Source organism: Cynara cardunculus (assembly GCF_001531365.2).
Source record: "Cynara cardunculus var. scolymus isolate 2C chromosome LG 1, CcrdV1, whole genome shotgun sequence".
Classification (NCBI taxonomy): Eukaryota; Viridiplantae; Streptophyta; class Magnoliopsida; order Asterales; family Asteraceae; genus Cynara; species Cynara cardunculus.
Window position 1 is genome coordinate 45,389,576 of NC_037528.1, and position 27,660 is coordinate 45,417,235.

Sequence of the window (27,660 nt, forward strand, 5' to 3'; positions counted from 1 at the left end):
TAAGTCTACGCTCAATCAATGCCTTACCCATTCCTACCGGTGTTTCCCCTCTTCATTTTGCTCTTCTTCTTGCTTTCACTTCTTCAATTCTTGCGACTTTCCCATTGTTTGCTTGATGGAGCTTAATTACAGTCCTTAAAAGGGTATGTCTTAACTTCATCTGTTTTATTTGTATGTTTGTTTATGAATTTGTGCTTCTTTGTTACTGATTATGCTTCATTTGATCATGAACTCACTTCAATTTTCAATTTTACTTGAAGAATGTAAATAAAATGGTTATTGATTGTTCGCACAAATGTGGTTGAGTAACTGAATGTGATTGCTCCCAAACTACTAAAAGATATTTGTCATTAGTTATTTATATATTCAGTATTTTCGCTGTTTGAGAGTGTGTTTTAGTTCTGTCCATGTTTGATAAAAGGAAAATTGTGGTGAGTTTGATGATAAAGTTGGAGGTAACTGCAGATTTTTCCTGTTTAACGTCACACCTGTAGGTCAATTTTCTTGAGGAAAAAGTTAAAAGTGATCCCCCTTTTCTGCTACTTTTGGTAGGATGAAATCATCATGGGAATGGAATTGTAAACGGTCATTTTCAAAGGAGAGAAAAATAAGTTCTTTTTTGTTGCATATTTGGAATTTGCGAGTATTCCAACACAAAAAACCATTCTATAGAATCATTTGCTAATTATTCATAAAGGGAAGTTGCTTTTGTTTTTTTTTTCTATTATTGGAGGATTCAACTTGTTGTAGATTCATTTGTATGTTCTTATCGTTGATCCTATCTCTGAAGTGTTCTTTAGTCTTCGTCCTTGTACAGGAATTGTTAGTTCTCCTAATGCTTTTCCATCCTTAAATAAATACCCTATTTTCCAGATAAATTAAAATTATCCACTACTTATTTTGTACTTCTGTTGCAAGGCTTTTAGGGCGTCTCCAACATATTCTCCAAAAGTTTTCTAAAATGGAGAACCAAAGTTCAAAATCTCTAAATTTTTTTGCATTGAACTTCAACGGGTTCTCTATGTGGGAGATTATATTATTAATTATATTATCAAAATATTCAATACATTTAGTTAAATATAAGAGTTGGTTCCGTTTGGTATTTTTTTTAGATTATGCCCCCGATGAAGACTATCAAGGAGATCGCTCATTTTCTATTATTTCTCCTTCATAAACATTTCATTCAAGGTTACCTATTGGTGGAATATAATAAAAAATAATTTCTCTCTCATAGTAATCATTTTTGGAGGGGTCTCCAAATTTGGAGAAATTTACACTCTCTCTCCTACTTTCTCCATTTTGGAGAAAGTTTTGGAGCATCTTTGTTAGAGGAAAAACTTGCTAAAAATCCCCATTTTCTCCATCTTAGAGAATATGTTGGAGATGCTCTTAGACCTCTAAGACTATTAGCTAATGAAGATTTATGGAAGTATACATGTCAAATCATTGCTGTCTTTTCACAAGTAATATCGGGTAAAGTACCGACTATTGTTGACAACAATTGTGGACGCTGAGTTTATAAGGACTGATGTCTTACAATCGCAATTTGCCGAGATTAGTGAAGGCATAGCCTGGGACACCCTTTCAAAAAAAAGACAAGAAAATTTAACTTTCACAAGCCAAACTAAAAGACAATTTCAGAAGGCGAATTCAAGAAATATTTGCAAGTGTTTTAACATAGTTAATTAAAGAGCAAGGGTGTACAGATCTGTTAGTGTTAAGACTTGCAAACAAATAAATTTGGCCAAATGCTATACATCAAAAAGCTGCTACAATTGTTGCAACAAATAACTCATCTTATCCAATCATCAACTTCTTTAAAGCACTCTTTTGGGATTGAGAACACTTATCAATAAACTAACTCCCATATTTCTATGTAGAGTTGAAGTCTAGGCATGATACAAACTATCCCTTATATAAGCTATATGAATGAAAACACGTTTCTGTAATTCTAAGTAGTTCTTTCAAACATATCTTCATATCATTCAAGTTGATGTGTGCATGTTGGCTTATCTCTAAGTCCAACCCGTTTTAACACTTTTAAACAAGTGATCAACTCATCTATGGATATTTTAACCTTGAATGAATGGTTGGAAATGATTGCTATTATTTAACAACCTCTACCATCAATATTGATTTTAGTCTTAACTTCACCCACATCCAAGCTAAGGTTTTTAGGCCATCATGGGCTTGGGTAGGAAACATTCTTATATTTGAAAATTGAAGTGCTAAAGAAGTAAAGATGAACCACTTGGAAATTAATGCAACTATCAAGAAATTACTACTAAAAGGCTTAAAGCCTTCAAAGCTTTAAAAGGAATTACACAAGTACTTGGAACTACTACAAAAAGACAAAGCAACTATCAAACATTTGATCAAAGCAACCCTAGCCTTCCCTTTTATATGCACAAGGGATTAAAAACAAAAACAAAAAGTACAAAAACAAATAACTATTGCAATATTGGAGACAAGATCTTCTAAAGTCCAAAAAGTTCTTATAATTTCATTACTTCAATCGTTCTGGGGGGAAATCTCCTTATAAACCATGCTACGACAACCTATCTTCAAGTGAAGCATTTTTCAAAAATCAGTACTAGAATCATATAAACATTTTCATTTCTATATTTTAGCTCCAAACAAGGAAGTTGTAAAATCAAAACATAAAATACTGAACTTGGGAAATAAAATGAAGAAATAACAAGAAGAAATGGTGCTATAGCATCACTAAAATTGGTGCATATCTACTTAAAACATCAAATATTCAAATTTGAAAATCGACACTAAATTTCTAGTTCTTTTAGGTAGCGTTTGGTACACAGAGAAGAATGGATTGGACAGGACAAGAGAACAAAACTGGACAGGACAAAGACAAGTTGAATGTCAGGTGTTTGGCACGACTGGGAATGGATAGGACTGCGTTCGACAAGTTGCCCCTAATGGTGGACAATGGTGGCAGCTGACAATGGTGGAGATGGAGGTGGAAGTGGTGGTGGTGGAGGTGGTGATTATGGAGGTGGTTAGTGGTGGTTGCCACTGGGGGCGATGGCGATGGCGATGGGCGGTTGTGACCATTAAACCAAATACCATATTAGGGTCATATCAAATGAGGGTATATTGGTAGTTTTTTTGTTCTGTCCCATCTTGTTCCACCTATTTTGGTGGAATAGAGAAAATCTTTTTTGTCCCACCCGGTCCCGGTCTAGGTCTTTGTCCCATGTCCGCCAAATTTCAATATTGGTGGCAAAGTGAGTTTTGTTCCATCCTATCCAGCCAATGTACCAAACATATTAGTAAGAAAATAAATTATTATTACCGAATGGGGATTGGCCCAACGGTACCCAGTAACTCCACCTTCTTGGAGGTCCGGGTTCAACTCTCACTAAAAGGTGAGAAGTGTGTGTGAGTTTAATTTGCCATATATAAATATCACTACTTCAAAAAGATAATTTATTATTATTATTATTATTATTATTATTATTATTATTATTATTATTATTATTATTATATATGTATTTATGTACACACAAGAACTTTTGTTGCTTGTTGACCGATGGAATGCCTGAGAAAAGACCAAACACTAAACAGTAAACACCAACCCAATCAACTCCAAAGTCTAGTTGCAAGTGGGATCAAGAAGGTAGAATAAGCCATGAATAATAGCTATCCCCTTTCATTCTGTTTTTTTGGACCCCCTTTGAGGAGGCGTTTTGGACTCGTAAAGGACCACTATGAACAAATATAGGTTCAGTAGCAGGTTCTTCAGCCAGCTTGGGTGTCCAGTAAGTGCCTGAGTGGCAGAACCTCCCTTTTAGTAATCTAGCATTCTCCATTACTTGTTTTGTTCCTACGACGGCTATGAGATTTAAAGAAAGCATTTAAATCACCTGCGACAAACAGATTACTGGCAATTGCTGATGCAAGAAAAAAGCTGATGAAATCACTATGGAGTTGAACCATCTTGCTGCTGATTAAGTCATTACCTGGAGGAGGTAAATTTTCTTTTTCAACACACACTGTTAGCTAGTAAGAATTGAAGAATCTCGATCACAATAGGATTTTAGCATGAATGCATGAGGGGAGAAACTGCACATATGGTTTTTAGGAGATTATCCAGTGATTATGCAACAAGAGTTCATACCATTCTGTGTAAATCTTCTTTTTACTAGAAAGGCCAATGGGAGCTCTCGGAAATCACTTTTCATGTCAAGATCATAGGAAGAGGGAAGGACAAGGGAGAACATCTTCTCTAAAAGAATATCTGAATATGATTCCAAATGAAAGTCAAGATGAAAAACATATCTGCAAGGAAGCAGAATGAGAGGCCCCTACTCTTTGAGGGATGAATAAAAAAGTCATATTTCGATAAAAGGAAATAAGATGCGTCATTATTCTTCAGTAGTGGAACAGCCCTAGGAGCGAAAGCAGTTCAGCATCTGTAAGGCAAGTCAATCAGCAAAGAAGAACATGTAACTGAAGTGCTTTAACGATAGTGGCAACCCAAATTAACTTGGGTAAGCTAAAAGTTAAGGGAAAGGCTTCAGAATCATAAGCCATGATCTAAGATATAACATAGAAACACGTCAAACCTCATGTTTTCCGTCACAAGTTGTACATGAGTAGATGCACAACAAAGAGTTGTAGAAGCCCATGCCTTTTTATCTGGATAAAGATTAATAGATCCTTTGTCTTCCCCAATCTCAGGATCTTTGTAGGGGTATCGGGACTCAATTGACACTAAGAGTCTACACTTATACAGCGTCCACATACATGATACATCAAAGGTGCCTGGGACTTTCAGCAGCATCATTCAGCGCCATCTGTGGACTCTTAACTTTACTTATTATTGTATTATATGCTTTTGAAATTTATGTATGAGAACTTGAAAAATCAAGTATTGGTAAATGCTTAAATGTAAAACATAGTTCGACTGTTGGTGTATCACCTGGTGTCTCTGGAGTATTGGAAAACACTGAAAAAATTGTAAGTTTGATCCAGTCACATGGAACTCTGTGGAATATGTTTCATTTGTGAAATTATAATTCATTGTTTGGTTCTCAAGCAAGTGGGATTTGGTTTTAACAGCTTTAAACTGCTAATTAGCTTGAACTTGCTTAGATAGAGCTTGTTTTCAACTCATCATTGGTTAGGGAAGTTTAAGAGGAGGAATCTTGTAAAGTAATATAACCACAAGCTATTTTGGTTTGTTTTTGATGATTTAATTTCCTTTTGAATGCGAGTATTCTAATCTCAAAGAATATTTCACCTTTGCTTCTGTTTTTTGAGAAGTATTTATATGTTTTCTTTTTGTGTTCGAGAAAAGTCAATCTTACAACTGTGGACTTGTTTCATATCTCATGCAGCTGTCCTGCTTGCTTGATAGATGGATGCTGTTGAAAAAGATGATATGCCAATGTTAACCGATACAGACTGGCCATCCGATAGAAATGAGGATAACTCACAGCGAAGGTTGTCACGCAGGAGCAAAAGTGTTTCAATATCCATCCCAGTGAGCTCATTTGAGTTGGATTCCAGTGCAACAAGTCTTGTTGGCTTTACAGGTCCCTTGTGTTGTGGAAGAAAAACTCCACGTAGACAGAGACAAGGGAATCCCTCACAGTCCATCCATGGTACCATAGGCTTTGAAAGGAGAGAGCCTGTGGAACAAGAAAACATTATAATGCTTAATCATCAGAGGGGAGATCATGATAATGAAGCAAAAAATGAACACTTATTGAGGTCAGGACAATTGGGGATGTGCAATGATCCTTACTGTACAACATGCCCAAGTTCTTACAATTACAAGGAACTGCTGAAGAACTCAAGACAAACATTTGGGATTGGAACAGAGGTACACAAGAATGGAACCCTGACTTGTCTCTCTTAGAATTGTACTTGGTCAAGACTGGTTCCTTTTAAAAAATCTGACCAAGTCATGCTGTTCTTTTCACGCAGACCTTGAACTGATTCATGGCTAAACGAAACCAAAGCAAACCAAACGAAATAGACCCAGTGAATCCCACTCGGAAGTAGGTTTCAGGAGGGTGAGATGTAACTATGTAAGAAGACCTGACCTCTACCCCAAATGGTAGGAAAATGATTCATGCCTGCCAGACCTAATCAGACTTCTAGAAGTCCAGATGGGGCCTTAACTTGGCCTGGTTCTTTACTTTTTCCATTTTTAACTATGGTGGCATGAATCTTGCGTTAGGGCATGCAAATTGTGAAATACTGGCTTCAATTTCTGGGCTACCCATTCCTCTGTATGTCCTTCAGATTTAGTAACTCCAAATGGTTTGTGGCCAAATAGCAGACTGCCCCCATTGCGTAGATGATGGGGGTTCCATTTCTCCATCCTTAAAAAATGTTCAGGACAAACATTGCCAAATGGCAAACTGCCCCAGGCTATCCTCTCTACCTCAACTTGGCTGTGAATATGTCATCTTCATCGTCCATCTCAGAGAACATATGAATCTGTATATTTTCTACCATCAGTATATAATTAAAAAACTTTTGCCTCCAGTTATATTAGCAATTTATATATCTGGTATTATTTTAAACAATGAATCAGATGCAATAGCAGCTTGAATGCTTATACGATTACTGCTGCTGCTGTCTCAATTGCCTGGATCATTGCTTTATTTGGCATGCTTAATTTCACTTCATGTAAATCGTTGTTTCTTTTTAATTACGCTAAAACTATTCTTCTTATGTACTTATATTCTCCCTTTGATTGCTTAGTTTGTTAGTTCTTGTTCTTTTCCTGTTCTTTTGCAGCTTCATGATGTTCTGCATGGAGGTGCAACGGGGTGGGCAAGAAAAAAGTTATCCTTGCTGAAGCATTTTATATTTGGGGTCATGAATCCACATGCCAAAGTTGTTCAGCAGTGGAACCAATTCATTGTCATTTCTTGCTTATTGGCCATTTTCATAGACCCCTTATTCTTTTACTTGCTGTTAACAGATAAGGTAAAACTGCATCCTGATTACAATTAAGTTTAAGCGAAATGTCTCCATGGCTCACCTTAAAGCTTGTCTTGTTGCCAAGCATTAGGAACTTACCCTTAAAGCCTGTGATTACATTTGTAACAAGAATGCTCCAGCTTGAGGGGAATGTTAGGAAACCAAAATGCATGATTACAGAGATTGTACATATTAAAAACACGTTAGAGAGATCTTAGGGATTGATTTGGAGGATATTCCTCCCATCTCTTGTATATATTTATTCCTATGTATGTATAATTATCAAAATTACTCTAATAGCATAAATTATTAGCCTCCCTTTTTATTGTTAATCTGCGACTAATCTTTTAACTATTTTCTTCCTCCTACATGCTTACTTTTTTGGAAGCAGGTTCATAAGTGCATAGTAATTAATTGGCCTATGACGCAAACCATTGTGGTTTTCAGAAGCATGACGGACCTTATTTACCTCACGCACATGCTAGTTCAGGTAAACTGCTTAATAACCTCTTTTTAGTAAACTCCTTATACACATCTTATTTACGGTAGCTTTTGCAGTTTTCATTATGATATATCACTGCCATTCTTAAAAGAGAGCTATGTCCTTTTTTATATTCCAAACCTAGTAGTCTAGTATTTCGCGAATGTGAATTGTGCACTAGTTTAAAATTATTTGACAAAGGTTAAGCAACTTCATTATCCTCTTGTAACATGTATTACATCAAGAAAAATGATGGTATCGTGTTTGCATCAGAGTTCATGCCAATTCTACATTCGAGAAGTACTTTTATTTTTAAAAGAATTAAATTTAAAATTAAGAATTTTACTCAAAGAGTGAAGCCTTATAGGATGATAGGCCACCTAGGTTGGGTGTGATTTTATGGAGTACACACATATTGTAGGAAATCAAGCTTGTTGGTTTCCTTTCTATAATTTGTGATATGATTATTAGGAATTATTCTCCTAATTATATATGCATTATTTTTTACGTTCATAATGTAGATAGATAGAGTACTCTTTGTTTTTCTTAGGAGCTAATTATGGTAGTGATTTGGTGTCCTTGTATATATATGTATTCTTTTTGATCAATCATTGATAGAAAAGTATTCACAACTTTCATGGTATTAGAGCTAACCTTAGCCTCACCCCCACTGCAATTCATCCCTATCAGTGCCACATCATAGAACCCTTTTGCGACCCGATCAATGCATCAATGTTCAACCAAGGTCAAATTAGCCATAAAAGTCAACCTTCCAATGGTCATAAGCTTGAACACCCAAAATGGTTCTTGATGGGAAGATATATCAGATCCTCATTCATCAAGCACAATGAATCATAAAAGTAAGAGACTTGCAATATAATAAACAATAGACATAGGAGACGACATCAACATTTATGTGGAAACTCAAAACGGGAGAAACCCAGGGTGGAGGCCACCGAGAGCAATCCACAAAAAATTATGAAGTTAAAATGCAAATCCAAGAAGAAACAATGAAGAAATAGTGCTTGAGTTAAGGAGCTTCAATGGGGGTTTGGGTGTATTCTAACAAAGAAACTTAGATAAGGCAATAAAACCCGTCAGATGAGGGATGCGGATGTGACCTTAGGTCGTGTGTTGTGGTTCGCCAGGTTCCGTTGATTGCTTCATGCTAGTTGTCACTTGCAAGATAGTTCGCATAGATGTAAGCGAGTACAACTCACCAGGCCCAAGTAGCATGCTTCCTCAGTAAGTAGATTTGGAGACACATTTAACAGTACCTGTACAATGGGAATAATATTCGGACATATGTGTATGGAGTTTGGGAATATGATTTGACCCGAGGCATTGGGAGGTCAGCATACTCATAAGCTGCGAAGAAAAGTGTACCAAAATTATTATGATAGATAAAACGGTTGATGTATGAGTATGCTGCGTATTGAAGACACATACATACTCATATGCTGGAGAAGGAAAAGATTATCATTTATACTGTTCATCCAAATGGGAGTTTTATGATAGGAAATAACTAAATTTTCTTTGTTTCTTTACCTAACATGGAAGTTCGTGAGCCTAATATGCAATTTGTTGTCATAATGTCTTTGACATCCATACTTGATGTAGGAACAATCCAGTCCCCAAATCCTATGTCCCCTCTCTGTCCCACCAATCATGTGAACACACATCATTCTTTTCATTTTTTTACTCTATCAATGAAGTGATGATGTGTCTTTATGGGAGGGGAAGTGGAAATTAAGGGCAGGAGATTTTTGTTCTTGATGTAGATACGTAAAAATCAAGTTGAATTCTCATTGTATAGAACCTTGCAGCGCTGGTGCCTATATCTACTACATCAAAAGAATACCGACAATTAGTAACATATGTTTACTTGTCTTGTTGTTTTAACCTATGTGCTTTTTATTGTGGACTTTTGGGTCGGAGGGAGTAATATTTACATGATATCATGTACTTGAGAGTAATTGTTGCATGTAATATGTCTATTGCAGTTCAGGTTAGCATTCATTTCACCTGAATCAAGAGTTGTGGGTGCTGGAGACTTGGTTGACCATCCTAAAGAAATTGCGTTACATTATCTTTCCGGATTTTTTTTCCTCGACTTATTTATTGTATTACCACTTCCTCAGGTAAGATTCTCTTTCAAGCTTAATAGTATTTATTATCATCATAAATGGTGCATTCTTTATAAGTTAATTACTTATCCATGCAGATGATAGTATTATTTATTCTACCAAAGGCCATTGCATCATCTGGAGCTAATTATGCAAAGAATCTGTTGCGATCATCTGTTCTGGTTCAGTACCTTCCCAGATTATACCGATTTCTGCCTCTTCTTGCTGGCCAGTCTCCAAGTGGTTTCATATTTGAGTCGGCGTGGGCGAACTTTATCATCAATCTTCTGACTTTTGTCTTGTCTGGTCATGTTGTTGGGTCATGCTGGTATCTTCTTGGGTTACAGGTGGGTGAGAATCATGAAGTGCCTCACATTTTATGTATGGTCGTATTGCAAAATGTAGACAGTATGAATCTGTTATTTACCATTAAACAGGGTTAGATAATAACTCTAGAATTCTATGAAGGGAATCAAGATTTCAATGCTGATTATATCTATTTGCGCTTTCCTTTCATCCACGTTATTCATGTGATTTATAGTGTTTTAAAGTTTGTAGGCTATTCTTACTCTTTTTCATTTAATTCTTCAAGAGAGTGAATCAATGCCTTCGAGATGCTTGTCATAACTCTGGAATCGAATCTTGCATGAAGTTTCTAGACTGTGGGCATGGGACTGATTTTCAGAAATTTGAAGTGGACCCAAATTGGAAAAGCTGGAAGGACAATGGAAATTCCAGTGCTTGTTTTAGTGAAGGTGGTTTCCCCTATGGAATTTATGTGAAAGCTGTCAATCTCACCACCGAAAATAGCATAATCACAAGATATGTCTACTCCTTTTTTTGGGGGTTTCAGGTACTAATTTTGTTTTTAAGTCTACTATGTCAGGCCATCTCTCCTTTGTTTCTTTGTCAGGCCATTTCTGTTATACTTTTTGTATTTTCTTACATTACTTTGTATTAATAAGAATGGGAGGCAAAAACAGGGTGCTGTCATCAATGTAGGACAAAAGACACCAAGAGAAACAAAGACCAAGAACACATATGAAGACAAACTAAATAGGATTATAGAGCATCTTCAACCATTTTATGTAAATTTTAACTCACATAGTTTCATAAAAGCAACAAAAATAGCAACAAAAAATGTATTTATCCTAAATCGGTAGGGTATATACGTCGCTAGATTCTTACACTTATGTAATTAATGTAACAATATTATTTATGTCAAAGATATTAACTCGTCATCAAAAACCCACCAGATTTATGCAGCAAATCAAATCAGCAAAATACATGTTCTTTATTGTGAATATTTGTAAATATTTCGTTTTCCTAGATTAGGACATATAAGGTTGTTTATAGGCTAAAATTCTGTATTTTGCTGTATTTCAGGGCTACTAATTAGCGTGTATGTTGAATATATTATGAGAATTCTTCTCGAAGAGAAGAACACTTATTTCCTAAAAATATCTAAGCTTGTCATGGTATCAGAGCCACAACTCTGATCTGTGTCTCGGGTTTTCCTAAAAATATCTAAGCTTGTCATGCGGGAACATTTGAAGGAACTCTAGAGATAGAACAAGACCTCTAGCTGGTATTAGCTGGAACATGATTTAGCTACCTTGAAACAGAATAGTCTCTCAAAATTTATTTTTTACTATTGATTCACAAATCCTTAGGCTGAATACGGTTATTATTTATGCTAATTTACCTCCAGAAGGTCTTAGTTTTATTCAAGCTGCCATGAAACTACTAACAGGGATCAAGTTCGTATGAAGTTGAGATCTGACTTTGAAGCTACGAGGCCCAACCCTATGAATCTAGATCATGCTCTCTCTTCGGTTAATATCTCAATGACTTGTGTTGACGAGAGCAACATGTTATTTCACAAAGTAACCTGGAAAAATAAATTTCCACATATGGCTTGTTGGAATGAATATGGGCATTATGGTTCAAATTGTTCCAGAAAATTCTTCAAATACTGCAAGATCCACATTGGTTCTATGATGGCATGATCTGAAGTGCCATAACATCATTTCATCTAACAATGATAGAAAACTAGAGTAATGATGTTGTTGAATTTGTTTGCTCAAGGAAGCTTTTGTGTCAGATTGTAGAGCCCTTCACTTCCCTTAGAGCTGCCAATCATCTTCCCTGAGTGAAGAACCTAAAGCGCATGTAATGATTAACTGACATTGAGGATTATTGGCTAGTCGATTGACTGAAAGTAAATTGCAGGCTAGGCTTGGGACATGAAGGAAATTATGTTGGGTGATGGATGGTTAGATAACAATTGAACCTTTCCCTGCAATGATCGAGAAAGGTCCATCTACAACTCTAACTTTTTGACAACCAGAACAAGGAAAATATGAGGTAAATATGTAAGAGGACCCCATCATAAGATCAGTAGCCCATGAATCTATGATCCAAGGGCTTGATTTTTCTAGGGAGACACCAATGGCAGTAGACCTGTGTGAACAAAGAGGTGGATGTGATTGTGTATGATGAGTTTGTATTCTGATTGTAGAATCGCTCAAAATGTTTCTTCTTGAAGAAAGAATTCTCAGTTGATGAGGTACATGCAGAAATATCTTCGGAGACATGATATCCTCCTTTATTGTCACGGGTAGTATTACAGCAAGTCTCTAAGGGTAATATAGTAATTATGTATTAGCGATTTGTTAGATATTTTGTTAATTCTGTTTAGTGTTTGGTAACTGTTGTATAAATAGTTGTACTCTGTATTATTCATTAATTCAAATAATACAGATTTCTCTCTTTCCACAAAATTGTATCAGAGCACGACGTGTTCTGCTGAAGCGTTTCTTCCAGATTCTTTTTCGATTCTTCACAATTTGTTTCAATCAGATTTGCCGAGTTATTTCTTCTCTATTCTTCTCTTCATTTCGAGTTTCTGATACTCGATTTCTTCAATCATATGGCGTCATCTGGATCGTCTTATTCGAGTTCGTCTCTAATCCGTAAGCAATTGCCAATGGATGACTGAATGCATCCATATTTTTTGCACCATTCTGATAGTCCAGGGATGGCTTTAGAATCACAACCTCTTGTCAGAGACAATTACGCATCCTGGAGTTGAGCAGTTATCATCGCTCTCAATATCAAGAACAAAGCCGCTTTTATCGATGGATTCTCACGAAGCCAGATGAATCAGATCCGATTTTGTTAAATTCCTTGCAACGAAGTAATGATATCGTAGTTTCATGGCTGTTGAATTCTGTGTTCAAAGAGATATCAAGTAGCATAATATATGATGATACAACATATGCTATTACAGCATATGCTATATGGATAGATCTCAAAGAACACTTCCAGCTAGGAAATGAAGCACGAGCTTTTCAGATCTGCAGAGAAATTGCAACTTTGGCTCAAAATCAGGAAGCCATTAGTGTGTACTTCGCTAAACTCAAATCATTATGGAAGAACTCTCTCATTATTGTCCATGTTGTTCGTGCGGGAAATGTGAGTGTGTAGGTGTGTAGAAAATTGAAGGTTACTTTCAAGAAGAGCAGGTCATGAATTTTCTTATGGTTTGAATGAGACTTTTTCACATACTCGTGGCCAGATGTCCTCATGGATCCTTTACCACAAATAAACAAAACCTTCTCTCTGGTTACTCAAGAAGAAATGCAGAGAAATGTTAGTCAAATTCAACAAGGAAGTAGCACAAACTGGGAATCAGTCAATGGCTTTTAATGTCAACATCAACCAAAAAGACAATTTAATACAACAAATTCAAATGGCAGATTCTTCAACAAGGAGCATCCATTTTGTTTTCGTTGTCAAACTCCAAAGAGAAATGCTATAAACTACATGGTTATCAATTGTCTTCGGTTGCAGTTTCTTTAGATATGTGGCACAAAAGGTTTGGACATCCTGCCAATAAAAGGTTGCTAGCAATAAAGTGTTTCTTGAATGTAAAGGCATGTTCTGGTAATAATGATTGTAACATCCGTCCAATGTTTAAACACAGAATCGCGCTTGATACAGGGATTGATCCAGTGCATTTCGGTGCATCTCATATCGATGCATCTCATCCTAATGTGCACCCAAGGCCGGAGATTCCTTCTTACAGTTCTCACCTTAACTCTCCTTCTCACCGGAACCCAACCATATATATATATATATATACACACACATATATATAAACTGGTTTCTAGGCTAAAGTATATATATATATATAGTGGTTTCTAGGCTAACATCTGTACTTTTGTTGTATTTTAGGGCTAAATTAGCTTGCATGTTGAGTATAAAATATAAACTATTCTCAAAGAAGACACACCTTTTTCCCAAAAATATCTAAAGATGTCAATGAAGAAAGATGAATACAGAATAGAAAGAAATCCTATGATCTTGTGTATCCATATAGGGATCTAAAAGCTAACCTTTTATACTTGGAAAAGTCAAGCAACAAATAAGCAGTTTGAAGTCAGTCAACTGCTGACATTAGCAACAGCCTGAAAGATCTTAATCTTGAATGTTATACAGCTAGCAAGACAACTAGGATTGATTCTGCTAACATATACATGATAGCTATTATGATCTTAGTTCTCTAATAAAATCAGCAAGATTGCCTTTCAGTGATGCATAAGAAAGTGAGATGAATTCTTTTGAAAGTATCTTTTGGACTGAAAGGAAATCTGCATCAGTAGGGTCATTAAGGTTGGGTTGCATGCACGATTTACCTCACCCATGATGGCCGTGAGAGCGGTGCGCTGGGGGCGTTCCAGAGGGTGGCATCTACCCCCATTTTATTATCATGGAAGGCTGAATTCAGCCCAAAAATATGAATGCTCTTCTTTTACAAGGTATGAGAGCTGAGAAACAAAACAAAACCCTAGCTCACCGTACAGCCTCTAACCTTGCTAGTTTTGTTATCAAACCTTTACTTTTTTTAGGCTTTGAATTATTTTTTTTACGTTAGTTACTTGGAACAGGACTCATACAATATCATAAATAAATTTTACTACTTATGTACCACCTAAGTTTATCCTTTTTCAGTTTTACTCCAATTAGTGATGAAGCCTTGATATTTGAGAACCTTCTTTGACATGAAGTTATTTATAATGAGAAGGATTCCTATTACTATGGGTATCATAGAGTTCCTTCTAATCCTTTTCATTTGCTGATGATTGTGCCAAGCAAATTAGCACACTGGCTGGCAATCAAACTCCAAGTTATTTTGTGTGGGAAGTTCTATTTACTATGGGCATCATTGGGCTTGGACTTCTGCTTTTTGCGCTTCTTATTGGAAACATGCAAAACTTTCTTCAAGGTCTCGGACGCAGGTAGATCTTTTACTATGACAATTATTGTACTTATTGCCCCTTACTCATCCATGATATTATTAATAGTTCTTCAATATACATGATCCGAGGAATTCACACATCCGCCTTTTGATATTATCTTAGGCGGCTTGAGATGTCACTTAGACGACGTGATGTTGAGCAGTGGATGAGCCACCGACGCTTGCCAGAAGACCTACGAAGGTATAAACGTCCTGCCTCGCTATTTTTATTAATTGCTTAATCACTACTCCCGTTCATGGTTTATCCAAACCTTTTCCATAGGCTTATTCAGAATGTTGGCAAGGGGTTCAATTATGAGATGATTTTTTTTCTCACTTATGATGTGCAATGTTTTTTTTAATCTTTTTTCATGAATATGCAATGCTTTTTCGTTCTTTTTTCTTGGATGGTATAATTTTTTCTTGCAAAACAAGATCAAACTTGCTTTAATCTGATGTCTACCAAAATACTACAGATTTTCCTTCTACTCACCGTGTGATTTTGAAGTTCTTTGGTCTTCGTAATGATGAAACCCTTAATCTGCTACGTGATAAACAATAAGTGATGGAAAGATTCTTCTTTTTTATTGTGTTTTATATTAGTTTAGTTTTGATGTCTATTGGCTCAAATGTGACCATTTATCGACTTTGATATACAGAAAAGTTCGAGAGTCGGAGCGTTATAATTGGGCTGCTACCCGAGGGGTTAATGAAGAAAGGCTAATGGAGAATTTGCCTGAAGACGTGCAAAGAGACATACGCCGGCATCTCTTTGAGTTTGTCAAGAAAGTGAGCTTCAATTTTATTGGCTATCAAGTAGTTGAGACTAGGGATCAGAAGTCCGGGTAATACAATTTGTAGGGTAAATTGGTCTTGAGTTGGCACTCTAGAGTCTTAACATGGTATTAGTGCATATTACCGCACACATGCAGGCCCAATGGCTCATGCGCATGGTGAGTATCAACATATATTCACTTAATCCTCGAGGGGCTGGCTACAAGTGAGGGGTTGTGATAAGACCAGTGGTCCCATGCCCAGAAAATATATCATATACTCCCTCCATCCCAAAATAAGTGTCCACATTTCTATTTTAGTTTGTCCCAAAATAAGTCTTTCCAACTCTACCCTTAATTATGTGATCTAGAAATTCATTACTCCATCTATTGTCAAGGTAAAATTTTCATTTAGCTAACTAAAAAAATTGTAATGATTACTCATTTCTAAAATGTGTGCCTTTTCATTATGGACCTCCATTCTGGGACGAAGGGAGTATGAAGAGTTTATATGATAGTTGGTTACTCTACTCACGACCAATTGGTTTTGTGTTGCAACCCTAGAGGTTTAACAAGTATATATTATAATTCCTCTGTTCATTGTCTATTACCTGGATTATCAACATTGTTGACAAAATATGCATTCTGTTGCATGCAATTGTTAATGCAACTCCCTCTGTTAAATCCAGATTCTCCACACTGTAACAAAATATGTCTTGTATTGCATGTTGGTGTTGATGCAACTTATCTATACAGATGATGGAAGATTTTCATGTGAGCGGTAAAGTTCAATTTAGTTGGTTCAGTGCCCTGTCTTATTACTTAGCAGTGTGTAGTCTAACTTTTTGATTCACGAGACTGAAGATGCCCTATCTAAGGATTGGTCTGGATTATGGTGTTTGATCAAAAAATAGTATGAAAGCTACCTCGGTAGGTAGCCTTGTGAGAAGATGCACCAATGTCTATACATCATGAATCAGGAGGCGGACCTACATAGACAGGAGGGGGTGCATGTGCCCCCGCTCCATCGTCCCGATGTGGTGGAAATGTTTTGGGGGCCTTAAAGATGCATCCGCTTTATTTCTAGTGTGCCCTTATATTTCTAGATCGTAAGAAGGTTGCAATGTGGCAGAATGAAGAGTTTGCAGCGTGAAAAAGAACTGAGAATGCCAGCACTAGGAGGCCTATTAGGTTGGATTCGAGCTAATCATGGGGTGTGGGCAAGGAGGCATTGCCGACTGGGCACCCCAGATATAAGGTGAGGGCCAGGTAGATGCGGTCCAGTGCGGAGGCTGCTGGGTGGTGCCGTTATTGGCTGTGACAAGGTTGCTGGCCACGCTATTGGTGTTTGTTGGGCTACCCTTTAGGTTCCCCGCAATTCCTGTTATGGTTGCTCCTCGTCAACTGTTGAAAGAGGGAGTGGGAGAGGCTGGAAGGGATAGTGGGGAAGCGGCGACCATGGCCAGCCTGGTTGTCTGAATGGCGCCCGTGAGGGGTCTATTATTTAAGTATATATTTGCATACGGCAAATACTCACGCACACTCCTCAACTTTGCTGGGATCTACCGGTAACTCGTGAGGGTCTTCTCAAAGAAGCATGTTGCGTGCCATATCAAAGGAGGGAAGAGGGCTGGCATTGCTGATAGTGGTGCTGATGGTTATCATATTCATAGTACAAGCCATTAATTAACTGTCAATTTTTTATCACTTACAGATTGATCCACATCCAAAAGTTCATCTGAGAGCATCTTGAGATGCTGAAATAAGAGACAATAGCTGAGAATATCTCTAGGTTAGCATGATTAAACCAGTTCTCCAAATTTGCTCCATGAGCGCTTTCGCTGTTCTCCAGAGATTTTTGAGATGAAACCATGATTCACGTGCAGTTGATCCAGGTTTGAGGGTTGTTAGGAGAACCTCAGTTAGACTTAGTGATGGTAGGATCGGGTCAGACATATCATTAATGTGATCCATGACACGATTAGCACAATCAACAACTTGGAAGAGTTCCGCCCAAGAAGGTTTTTTGGACCTTTGGTTGAGGATGAGGGTGATGAGGTTCCAAATGTTGTTGACAATCTAAGAAGGGTGAATTTCAGATGATAATTTGAAGACTTGGTTTATCCGCATGCCATTCTGGGCAACTAAGCTTACCGAGGGATGATTGCAGTGGAAGAAGAGGATGGACGACAGCGGCACAGTGACAGCAGGTGTAGCGAGAGAAGAGCCCGTCGAGGCAGCCGGTACGACTGAAATGGAATCAGGTCAATGGTGGTGCTGAGTCAGCAGGTGCATCGAGCAGTGGAAGAAGAAGACGTGTGTGCTGGGGAAGCAGGTGTGGCGAGGGGACAGTCCGCCAATGAAGAAGAAATCAGGTCAAGAGCGTAAGCTTTGATACCATGCTAGTCTGAATCCCTTTCTGGGTTCCATATATTTCTCAATATATCTACTACATTCAAAGAATCAGAAACCTAACTGAATACCATATTTACACTTAGGAAATATAACATGAATACACTATTCACATAATTATATATACTATCAAGTAGGTTCCTGTTGAATCCTAATCTGGACAGCTGGTGCGTTCCTATCTGGCCTGCTTGGTGCATTCGGTGGTTAGATTCTTGTGATTATCTAGTTGTTGGAGATAGCTTAGAAGTACTTTGGTTGTTCCTGTTTTCGTGGAAGTTAGTTCAGTTTTTTTTTTTTTTTATATATATTTCTGCTTTCTGTATTTGAAGATATAATAGAAAAAGAGGAGAAATCAAGAACTATGACTTCTGCCAGTTTTACTCTCAATATGGTATCGGAGCAGATCTGATCCACCACTTATTCATCACCCTGATGGTCCAATACAGGAGAATAGCCATGACGAGTGAAGCCCAAGGCAGCAGCTCCATCGAGAGTTCTCAACAGACATCCATGTCGAATACAACACCACTCTAATCGAAGGTGGGAACATTCCGATTACCTGGCACAAACTTGCCCACCACAACTACAATCAATGGTCAAACTCAGTGATGATGTTTATAAGCGGAAAAGGAAAGGAAGATTACCTAACTGGAGCTATTTTTGTTCCAGAAACAAACAATCCCAAGTATCGGACTTGGAAAACTGAAAAAAACATGGTAATGTCTTGGTTATTGAGTTCTATGACCAATGAAACTAGTGAGAACTTTATGTACTACAAGACGGCCAAGGAGATAGGGGATGCAGCCCGTGATACTTACTCCAACAAAGACAATGCCTCAGCGATCTTTAAAATCAAAAGTGTTCTACATGATCTTACGACAGGAAGAACGAAGCGAGAAATATATTCCAAGTATTCCATAAGATTCAGAAACCCAGTTTCGCACAAAAATCCAAGTCTTGGAAACAGACAATGGAACTGAATTCTTTGAGTCAAACCTAGGATCCTGTCTCAAAGAAAATGGGATCATTCACCTCAGCTCGTGTGTTGGCACTCCACAACAAAATGGAGGTGCCGAGAGGAAAAACAGATATACCCTAGGAGTTGCCCGCTCGCTTATTTTTACTGCAAATGTCCCACCTTATTCTGGGGAGATGCCATATTATCATCGGCATATCTAATAAACCACATGCCATCTAGAGTACTAAATTATCACACACCTCTACAAACACTCATGCTCACTTGTCTCCACATCCGTTTCCTAATTCCTCTTAAAGTATTCGGATACACAACCTTTCTTCATGTACCACCATAAAACCGTAGCAAACTTGATCCCAAATCTCTTAAATGTATCTTTCTGGGTTATTCTAATTGTCAAAAAGGATACAAGTGTTACTCGCCTTCCACAAAAAAAGGTATATTACTCTATGGAAGTCACATCTTTTGAAAGCCAACCATTTTTCACCAAATCTGAGAGTTAGGGGAAGAATATTTCCAGGGAATATCATATTTTGGTTACAAATTTTACTTCGTAGTCACTCTAATCCGCTGCAAAACATTCCTGATCATCCAGATTCTGTTTTTCCAATGTCAGCTTGTCCAGATCTCTTATATTCCCTCTCTCCTAACACCCAACAACCTATTGAAACACCTAATCCACCAACCCAGAAAGAAACCTTGGTATACTCAAGACAACAGAAAGGTGAAAGGAGAAAAGAGGTTGGTACCACACACTGCGAGGAGACTGATCCGAGATCTGAGGCTGAAATACCGGGAGGTGTGAATCCTACTCACTCTGCAGGCGATAACACAAATAATGATGTTGTTGGAGAAGATTCTTTGGATGATGGTCTCGTGAATGAGTCTGATGATCTAGATGTACCCATTGCTCTAAGGAAAGGGAAAAGGTCATGCCCAGCTCATCCATCAGCAAGTTTATGACTCATAAAGGCTTGTCAGCTACTCATAGTGCCCTTGTAACATCCTAGACTACATAATGATTCCAAAAGATATACAAGATGCTCTCACTGATCCCGAATGGAAGTCTATTGTCAATGAGGAACTAAAGTCACTTGAAAAGAACAACACATGGGAGTATTCGACATTGCCTCTTGGTAAGAAAACTGTGTGGCGCAAGTGGGTGTTCACATTGAAGTATAATGCAGATGGAACCATAAATCGGTTCAAAGCAAGGTTGGTGGCCAAGGGATTCACCCAATCATATGGAGTCGATTACGGGGAAACATTTGCACCCATAGCCAAACTTAATTCGATTCGAGTCTTACTTTCTCTTGCAGCTAACCTGGATTGGCCATTGCACCAACTCAACATCAAGAATGCGTTTCTTAACAGGGAACTTGAAGATGAGGTGTACATGGATTTGCCATCGGGAATCAACCCAAAGGACTCATTTGGTAAGGTATGTAGACTAAAGAAATCCCTTTATGGGATAAAACAATCACCAAAGGGCATGGTTTGAAAGACTGACACAAGTGGTGAAGAAACTTGGGTTTACTCAGTGTCAAACTGATCACACCCTGTTCTTCAAGGATTATTTGACCGGAGCAAGAGCTATAATGATAGTTTATGCAGATGATATCATCTTAGTAGGTATTATGCTGAAGAAATACACCATCTTAAGGATATCCTTGCACGGAAATTCAAAGTAAAAGACCTAAGAAGATTAAGATACTTCATAGGCATGGAGGTGGCAAGATCTCGCAAAGATATGTTCTTAACTCAAAAGAAAATATACTATTTATCTGTTGAAGGAAACAGGAATGTTGGGATGTAAGCCGGCTACAACCCCAGTCGATCCATTGGGAAAACATCAAAGTAAGGATGGAAAGACAACTGATAAAGGTAGCTATCAAAGATTGGTTGGAAAACTTATATACTTGGCTCATACGAGACGGGACATAAGTTTGTTGTGGGAATGGTAAGTCGGTACATGAATCAGCCTACAGAAGACCATCGTGAGGCAGTATTTCGTATTCTTTTGATATCTAAAGCAAAGTCCAGGGAAGGGATTATTCCTTAGAAAAACAAACGATAGGCAACTGTAAGTGTACACAGATGCAGTTGGGGGGCTCACGCTTGGACGGAAGGTCTACTACCAGATGTTGCACATATGTATGGGGTAACATAGTAACCTGGAGAAGCAAAAAAGCAAGCTCTTGTCTCCCGAAGTAGTGCAGAGGCAGAGTTTAGAGCAATGTGTCATGGAATTTGTGAAGGCATTTGGTTGAAACGGGTGCTAACTGAGCCAAGACTTACTCCTTCTGATCCAATGGAGCTACGTTGTGACAAGAAGGCGGCAATTGAGATTGCAAAAAATCCTGTACATCATGAAAGAATCAAGCATGTGGAGCTGGACTGACACTTCGTTTAAGAGAAGTTAGAGGAAGGTGAGCTTCGGCTGGAATTCATACCATCAAAGCAACAACTTCGGACATTACCAAGGCACTCCCCAGACAGGTTTTTTGAGGAGTTACGATCCAAGCTGGGTATGATTGACATAATAACCCAGCTTCAGGAGGAGTGTCGAGCTCTGGTGCGTTCCTATCTGGCCAGCTGGTGCATTCGGTGGTTAGATTCTTGTGATTATCTAGTTGTTGGAGATAGCTTAGAAGTAGTTTAGTTGTTCCTATTTTCGTGGAAGTTAGTTAAGTTTGTTTTTGTATATATATTTCTGCTTTCTTTATTTGAAGATATAATAGAAAAAGAGGAGAAATCAAGAACTATGATTTCTGCGGGTTTTACTCTCAGTAGTTCCTTTACATATTTTCTTATAACTGCTATGTTCTGAAATATTACATGAAAATGGAGCTTTATTGACCCTCCCCCTTTGTTCCCGCTTGGTGATGGTGTATTTTTAAGAGAATACTGCTTCTAAACACTTTCTAGAAACCTTTGAGGATGCTTGTCATGATATGATCTATAACCAATCCTCTAGAGTTTTGATTTGGGGATTTGGTTAAGATGATCTATGTTTTCTTTGAAAACTACCTACAGTCACTATGCACAGATCATTAAAACTGTATCTCTATGTTTCAATTTGCAGGTCCGAATTTTTGCACTAATGGATGAACCAATTTTAGATGCAATATGTGAAAGGTTAAGGCAAAAGACATACATCAAAGGAGGAAAAACTTTATATCAAGGAGGGCTTGTGACGAAGATGGTTTTTATAGTAAGAGGGAAGATGGAGAGCATGGGTGAAGATGGTAATAAAGTTCCACTGTCGGAGGGTGATGTGTGTGGCGAAGAACTTCTAAGATGGTGCCTTGAAGATTCCTCTGTTAATGGAGGTATAAATATGTTCTCTAATCATATTATTACTTGCATGCCTGGTTCGAATTCCATAATGATGTATGCATATCTTTCTGACATTGAATTTAATTTATCTATATTTGTTATCACACACTTTACTACTATTTGCACAAAGTTTGGAAGAAATTCTGCAAACGATTGGAGATGGTTTAACATCCTTTCAACATTGTTACAAATCCCAAAATAGTTTGTGTTTTTTCAGTTGGGGCCTATTTAGTGTTCCGCCCTGGGCATCAAAAAGCTCAGGATCGGCCCTGATTACCACACTTGTCACCTGTTCTTTTTGTTTTGCAAGTCAGGGGTCTTCACGGACTGTGTACATCCTACCCTTCCCAAAACCTACCTCTGTGTGGGATATGCCAGATCAATTTAGGTTGGTTTGGTTTGTTTTATCTATATTTGTTCTCAGAAGCAGCCGATATGTAATCTGATTTTGCTGGGATAAATCAATGATCTTTTTACCTTTATCAAGGTAGTAATATGGCCATTGCAATTTGCAAGATTATGCTCTCCCACGATAAGGTCCAATATTCGACTTTTAAGTGTCAAATAAGTTGCCTTTAAATTTTAATAGTGATTAAAACAGTTTTGGCTCAAGGAAGAAGTTCGATAACTACATCTGAATTTGGGAAGTTCCGGGATGTACTTTCGAAATCATTAGAGGACTCCTTATTTGCAACAGGCATCCGGTAGTAAGAACAACCAGTTGGAATTAATAACCATAACCGGACTTATGTTTCCCAATATAGAAAACCATCTTAAAATTGAAATGATCTATGTCCCATCAATAGAGGTGTGGGTATAATCCCTATGAGTGAGGTCTTGGGTTCGAGTCTGGGCACCTCTCCTCTGCCAAACGGGATGCATGCGCTGATTTACCTCCCCCATGATGACCATGGGACTGGTGTGGTGGGGGCACATCTGCATTAAAGATTCTCTCTTACCACTGTTATTTTTAAGACCAAGAACTCATTGATAACGTTTCTTGTCGCAATATAATGTTACAGATGCAAGAAATCATACACAACCAAGATACAGATTACGTAGCAACAGGACGGTGAAATGCTTAACAAATGTTGAGGCCTTTGTGCTTCGGGCTGCAGATCTTGAAGAAGTCACCAGCCTTTTTGCTGGTTTCTTGAGGAATCATCGTGTTCAGATTGCCATAAGGTAATGCATCTTTTACACAATATTCATGCATATGAACTAATATAGGTTTAGAAAGAGAGTAGAGGAAGAACGAGAAATTTCTGGGAAATTTTGCCACAGATTTTGGTGGGTAGTTTGTTGAACATTTATGCATGAATTTAAACATCAAACGCCATGAAATCCAACCATACTTGAAGAGGATAGAAGGGGAATGAGAGTCGAAGGATCATTCTAATGTAAGGCATCTGCTTCCTCTTGCATGGAGAAAATGTTAAATTGAGATGAATGAAATGCTTGTGAGATCATTTGCAGTCTGAAAACGCTGCAAATAAGATCTAAAATCCATATACCAACTTGTTAATATCTTTGAACTTTTTGGGAGGATGCAAACTGAAAGGAAGTTCTACATAAACACATGATCTAGAAGGCTTGAAAACACAAAGACCATGGGAGCTATTCCCAGAGCAGAGGATCCTCTTGATGGTTGTTCTTAATGCAAAAAAAAGCAAACTAGATTAACTCAAAGAAATGACCATTATCTTTGATTCACTGATGAATGGACAATAAGTTGCAATGAATAGAAGGAACTTGAAGAATACTATTTAGGCGATAGTAGTTGTTAGAGTGAAGATGGCTACAAACTTGAGAAATAGGAAAGGATGTAATTTCATCAATGATGATGCATCAGTAGATGAATACGGTTGAGATTGGATCATTCAGTAGATGATTTGATCGTGATCATAGTTTCTGAGGGGATATGTGGAACCCCTTTAATCTCTCTAAAAAACCCTGATAGACAGGGAGGTTATATATATATATATATATATATATATATATATATTATATGTATGTATGTATGTAGACTTGGGATCACGTGAGACCAGTCTGTTTTCGTGAGACCCGTGAGACCACCTTTTTACACTTGAAACTTCACAGCAAAATGCTGTGAAGGTAACCTTCACAATGTACCTTCACAGCATTTTGCTGTGAAGGTTCGACTTTATTAAACCTTCACAGTGTTTTTGCTGTGAAGTTTCAAGTGTAAAAATGTGGTCTCACGGGTCTCATGTAAACAGGCTGGTCTTACGTGAACCCAACCCTATGTATGTATGTATATATATGTATGCATGTATGTATATGTATGTATGTATGTATATGTATATATAGATTTGGGATCACGTGAGACCAATCTGTTTTAAGTTTCAAATGTAAAAAAGTGGTCTCACAGGTCTCACAAAAACAGGCTGGTCTCACGTGAACCCAACCCTATATATATATATATATATATATATAGTGTAAACTCATGAATAATTTGTAATGTCGGTTCACATATGCATCACAAATAGATATTTTTCGGGTTTTTTCAATGATTCTCATATGATTTTTCTAAACATTTCCTTCTTACCTTCTCACAATTTTTAACCTTCTTATTTAAACCCCTCTCTCTCTCTCTATATATATATAGAGAGAGAGAGAGAGAGAGTGAGAGAGAGAGCCAGGTTTAGGGGAAAACCATGAAAAACTGAGGAACATCCTGATAACCATTCATTTGGATGGTATGCACATGTGCATACAAATAAGTTGCAATCCGGTATGCACATGTGCATAAAAACCAAGAAACAACTTCAATTACTTGTATGCACATGTGCATACCATCCAGATAAATGGTTACGTTTGGTTTTTCATTTTTGGGGGTTTTCCTTAACCCCCCCTCTCTCTCTCTCTATATATATATATATATATATATATATAGCTAGCTTTGATGTTCTGTGTCTAGCCAATGTGGGAACAAATAATGTTCCTAATGTGAATTAAAACAATTTCACTGTTTATAACCATCTACACTTACACATTGCTATATTCAGGAACGAGTCTCCGTACTGGCGAGGCTTGGCGGCAACCACCATCCAGGTGGCATGGAGATACAGGAAGAAGCGGCTAAGTCATACACACACCTCACGTGGTGGTATACTCTTTCGTCCTAGTTGGATTAGCCGCTAGTGTAAAACTCTCATAAATTTCCACTTATGAAGTCGTAATTATGTATATTTCACTGGAAATACCTTGAATTAGGCAATATGGGTGTCTAAATGTCTCTACGGTCTGTATCGATGCTTCCTCATTGTGTCTGTAGATAATGAAGTCATATTTATAAGATGTACATTTTGTCAATTGTGCCTACAAAGCCTTTTGAGGCGTGTTTGTATAGAGATCAGCACATATTGGTCCTAAAATATCTGGTTTGGTCAAAGAAGTCAGAAAAATACCTGGACCAGGTCCCGATCTAGCAAAATACAGATCGGACTGGTCGAGGACTGAAATAGGACCGGTTTGGCAAACTTACAACTTGGCAATTTTGTCAAGCGAGAAATGAAATGTGCAATGTAAATAATATGGGGTCGTCGAGGCTTTTTCAACCGTACTCTAATCATTCGACAGAAGTTGGTTAAAAACAGTTGACCCTTTTGTTTGTATTTTTGACGGATTTTCATGGGAATCTTTTCAAGGCTTATTTGATGGAACACGGTTTTGACAGGTATTTGGTCAACCATAGTTTACTATTTTTGATGGATCTTATGAGATTTTGGATGGAATTCAGTAGAAAATCTGTTGATGCTCTGTTGTTCAAAAATATGTGTTTTCTTGTTTTATGTACCTACACAATTCCATGTTTTATTGGATTTTCAACGGAATTTAAATTATTTTAGAAGATAATCTAATTAGAGAATTGTACACTAATATTTTGAGGGATATTCAACGGAATACAAAGTCCATCGATTATTATCAAACATATTAAATAAAAAAATTTGTAAATTAAGGTCAACTTAGGCTCAAAATGATCCATTATGATTGACATATACAGACATGACCCATTAAGGATTAATAAGAACCATTATGCCCCCACTTATAGCAAAATTACCCATTAACGACCAATAAGCCCCATTTTGACACACTTTGACCCGTTAAGGTTTAATAAGACCTAATATGACCACTTCGGTGTCATTTACCAAACGCTTACCGGGTGAGTATGACAATGACCAAGAATCTTACATGGTAAGTAAGGGAGAAGATTCTTATTCGGTTAGCGCTTACCGGGCAATAGACGTTTACCAACAATCTATTTTGATGTCTGGAATGTTATCGAATAAGATAAGTGAGATAAGTTTGCACATGAGTTGGGTTACCAGGGTTGAATGCATTTGAATAACTCAACTCAATGTTTGCGGTATGAACAATTTCAACCCAACCCAAAACCATGTGGGTTAGGTTGGATTGATCAGGTTGAAACTCGTGTACATCATTTTACAATCTAGTTTGGCGACTTTATTTAAACTAAGAATCAAAAACCCTCGTTTCAATCAACTTGAATCAAACTGACTCATCAACGACCTATAAGCACCATTATAACATACTTAGATCTGTTAAGGTTCATTAACCACAAAAATGACCCATTAAGGTCTATTAACAGCCAATAACATCCAATACGCCCATTAAGAACAAATAAGTTATGGCCCATTTGGGTATAAATGTGTCATATTGGGCATGATTAGTAGTCAATGGACCATAATGGGTCTAAATATGTCATAATGGATCTTATTAGTCATAGATAGTCAATTTTGGTCCAAATGTGTCATTACAAGTTTTATTCGACGATAATGGGTATTATTGGACCCTGAGTGTGTCACGATAGGTTTTAATAGGTCGTTATCTTCTAAGTAGGTCTATTGAGTTTGATTAGACCCTAATGGATCTAATCAAGATATAACGGCTCTTGGTGTTCTTAATGGCTTGTTAATGGGTTGCTTTGGTCTAAGTGGTAAAATGTGTCTTATTCTCCTTAGCAAGTCTAAATTTGTCATAATTAGTGTAATTAGACTTTAATTGGTGTAATTAGGTATATTACGAGTCTTAGTGATCCTTAATGGTAGGGGTGTAAACGATACGAGACAACTCGCGAGCTATTCGAGATCAACTCGGTCAAAACTCGACTCGAATAAGCTCGGATCGAACTCGAGCTCGAGTCGACATATTAACGAGTTGAGTCAAGCTACCCAATACTCGACTCGAAAGCTCGTGAGATACTCGATTATTTTTTATATGATTAGTTTGAAAATATAATAAGTTTT

At 37.5% G+C, this 27,660-nt stretch overlaps 1 protein-coding gene across 2 annotated transcripts; it reads left to right on the plus strand.

The window, feature by feature from the left end:
- LOC112511901 (probable cyclic nucleotide-gated ion channel 20, chloroplastic) lies at window positions 1–25,714 on the plus strand. 2 transcript variants are annotated; one of them, XM_025117706.1, is made up of 13 exons: window positions 1–143; window positions 5,361–5,848; window positions 6,775–6,966; window positions 7,352–7,450; window positions 9,445–9,582; window positions 9,666–9,914; window positions 10,160–10,420; window positions 14,725–14,870; window positions 14,994–15,071; window positions 15,529–15,658; window positions 22,116–22,362; window positions 23,392–23,554; window positions 25,399–25,714. In XM_025117706.1, exons 2-13 carry the CDS (start codon window positions 5,381–5,383, stop codon window positions 25,532–25,534), a joined length of 2,307 nt encoding a protein of 768 aa, XP_024973474.1. In that variant the 5' UTR covers window positions 1–143; window positions 5,361–5,380; the 3' UTR covers window positions 25,535–25,714. The 2 variants fall into 2 exon arrangements, with proteins under 2 accessions (XP_024973474.1, XP_024973475.1); XM_025117707.1 differs by lacking the exons at window positions 22,116–22,362; window positions 23,392–23,554; window positions 25,399–25,714 and adding an exon at window positions 16,332–16,913.
- Window positions 25,715–27,660: the final 1,946 nt, after the last annotated feature.